We start from the raw sequence: 1,339 nt of genomic DNA on the forward strand, positions 1-1,339 counted from the left end.
GCCATGGCGGCCCCGGAGCCGGCGCCGAGGCGGGGCCGGGAGCGGGAGCGGGAGGACGAGAGCGAGGACGAGAGCGACATCCTGGAGGAGAGCCCGTGCGGGCGCTGGCAGAAGCGGCGGGAGCAGGTGGGCGCAGGCCAGCGTGGGGCAGCGCACTCCGCGCGGGTGCGGGCCCGATCTCTCCGCGGCCCGTCGGCGGCCGTGGGCCCCTTCACCGGCCCCTGGCGCGGGTGTTCTCCTCCCAGGACCCTCCTGCGCCCCCGGGAGTGCCCGCTAGCCTCCTGGGCACGGCCCTCGGCCCCGAACCCTGCTCCAGCTCCCTGGCCGGCTCCGGCGCCGGCGCGGACTGAGCACACCCCAGCAGGGCCCGTCCGAGCGGGCTGGGACCTGTGCTGCGCACCCCGCCGGCGGGAAGGGCGCGGGCAGCCGCCCCCACCCTGTCCCCACACATACCAGCGCGCTCTGCCCCGCCCCGCCCAGGTGAACCAGGGGAACATGCCGGGGGTGCAGAGCACCTTCCTGGCCATGGACACGGAGGAGGGGGTGGAGGTGGTGTGGAACGAGCTGCACTTTGGAGACAGGAAGGCCTTCGCTGCCCATGAGGTGAGCCCCTGACCCCCCTGCCCCGCGCCCGCGGAAGCCACCCTTGACCGCCCCCCTTCCCAGGAGAAGATCCAGACCATGTTCGAGCAGCTGGCCCTGGTGGACCACCCCAACATCGTCAAGCTGCACAAGTACTGGCTGGACGCGTCCGAGGCCCGGGCACGGGTATGCCACCGGCGGGGGCGGGCAGGGGGTGGGGCGCAGTGGGGCAGGCGCGGGCCCCTGCCCTGGCGGAGGCCTCCAGCCCGCCCGCCTCGCAGGTCATCTTCATCACAGAGTACGTGTCCTCGGGCAGCCTCAAGCAGTTCCTCAAAAAGACCAAGAAGAACCACAAGGCCATGAACGCCCGGGTATGGGGAGCGGGACGCGGCCGGCGGGGATAGGACCCTCAGCCGACGGAGACCTGGCCGGGGGCTGGGGAGAGGACCGCGGGGCGGGGCGGGGCGGGGCAGCCTGCGCCGCGCGCCCCCCGACAGAGTCTGTCCATCCGCCCTGTCCGCCAGGCCTGGAAGCGCTGGTGCACGCAGATCCTGTCTGCGCTCAGGTGAGGGCCTGGCTCCCGGCTCTGGCCGCCTCGCACCCCGCCTCAGCGCCCTGACCCGGGCTCTTGCTGTCCCCCCCACCCCGCAGCTTTCTGCACGCGTGCAGCCCCCCCATCATCCACGGCAACCTGACCAGCGACACCGTCTTCATCCAGCACAACGGCCTCATCAAGATCGGCTCGGGTGCTGGCGGG

The 1,339-nt window shown here is 73.3% G+C and overlaps 1 protein-coding gene across 1 annotated transcript in view; it reads left to right on the forward strand.

The window, feature by feature from the left end:
• Window positions 1–3: 3 nt before the first annotated feature.
• Window positions 4–1,339, forward strand: part of NRBP2 (nuclear receptor binding protein 2) — a 6,892-nt gene continuing 5,556 nt past the window's right edge. Inside the window, exons 1-6 of the mRNA XM_012723031.1 lie at window positions 4–126; window positions 481–603; window positions 667–768; window positions 864–953; window positions 1,107–1,147; window positions 1,234–1,328. Of these exons, the coding sequence (XP_012578485.1) occupies window positions 4–126; window positions 481–603; window positions 667–768; window positions 864–953; window positions 1,107–1,147; window positions 1,234–1,328 (574 nt within the window). The remainder of the gene's footprint in view (window positions 127–480; window positions 604–666; window positions 769–863; window positions 954–1,106; window positions 1,148–1,233; window positions 1,329–1,339) is intronic.

This window comes from Condylura cristata, unplaced genomic scaffold (genome assembly GCF_000260355.1).
Source record: "Condylura cristata isolate star-nosed mole 26May11 unplaced genomic scaffold, ConCri1.0 scaffold00009, whole genome shotgun sequence".
Taxonomy (NCBI): domain Eukaryota; kingdom Metazoa; phylum Chordata; class Mammalia; order Eulipotyphla; family Talpidae; genus Condylura; species Condylura cristata.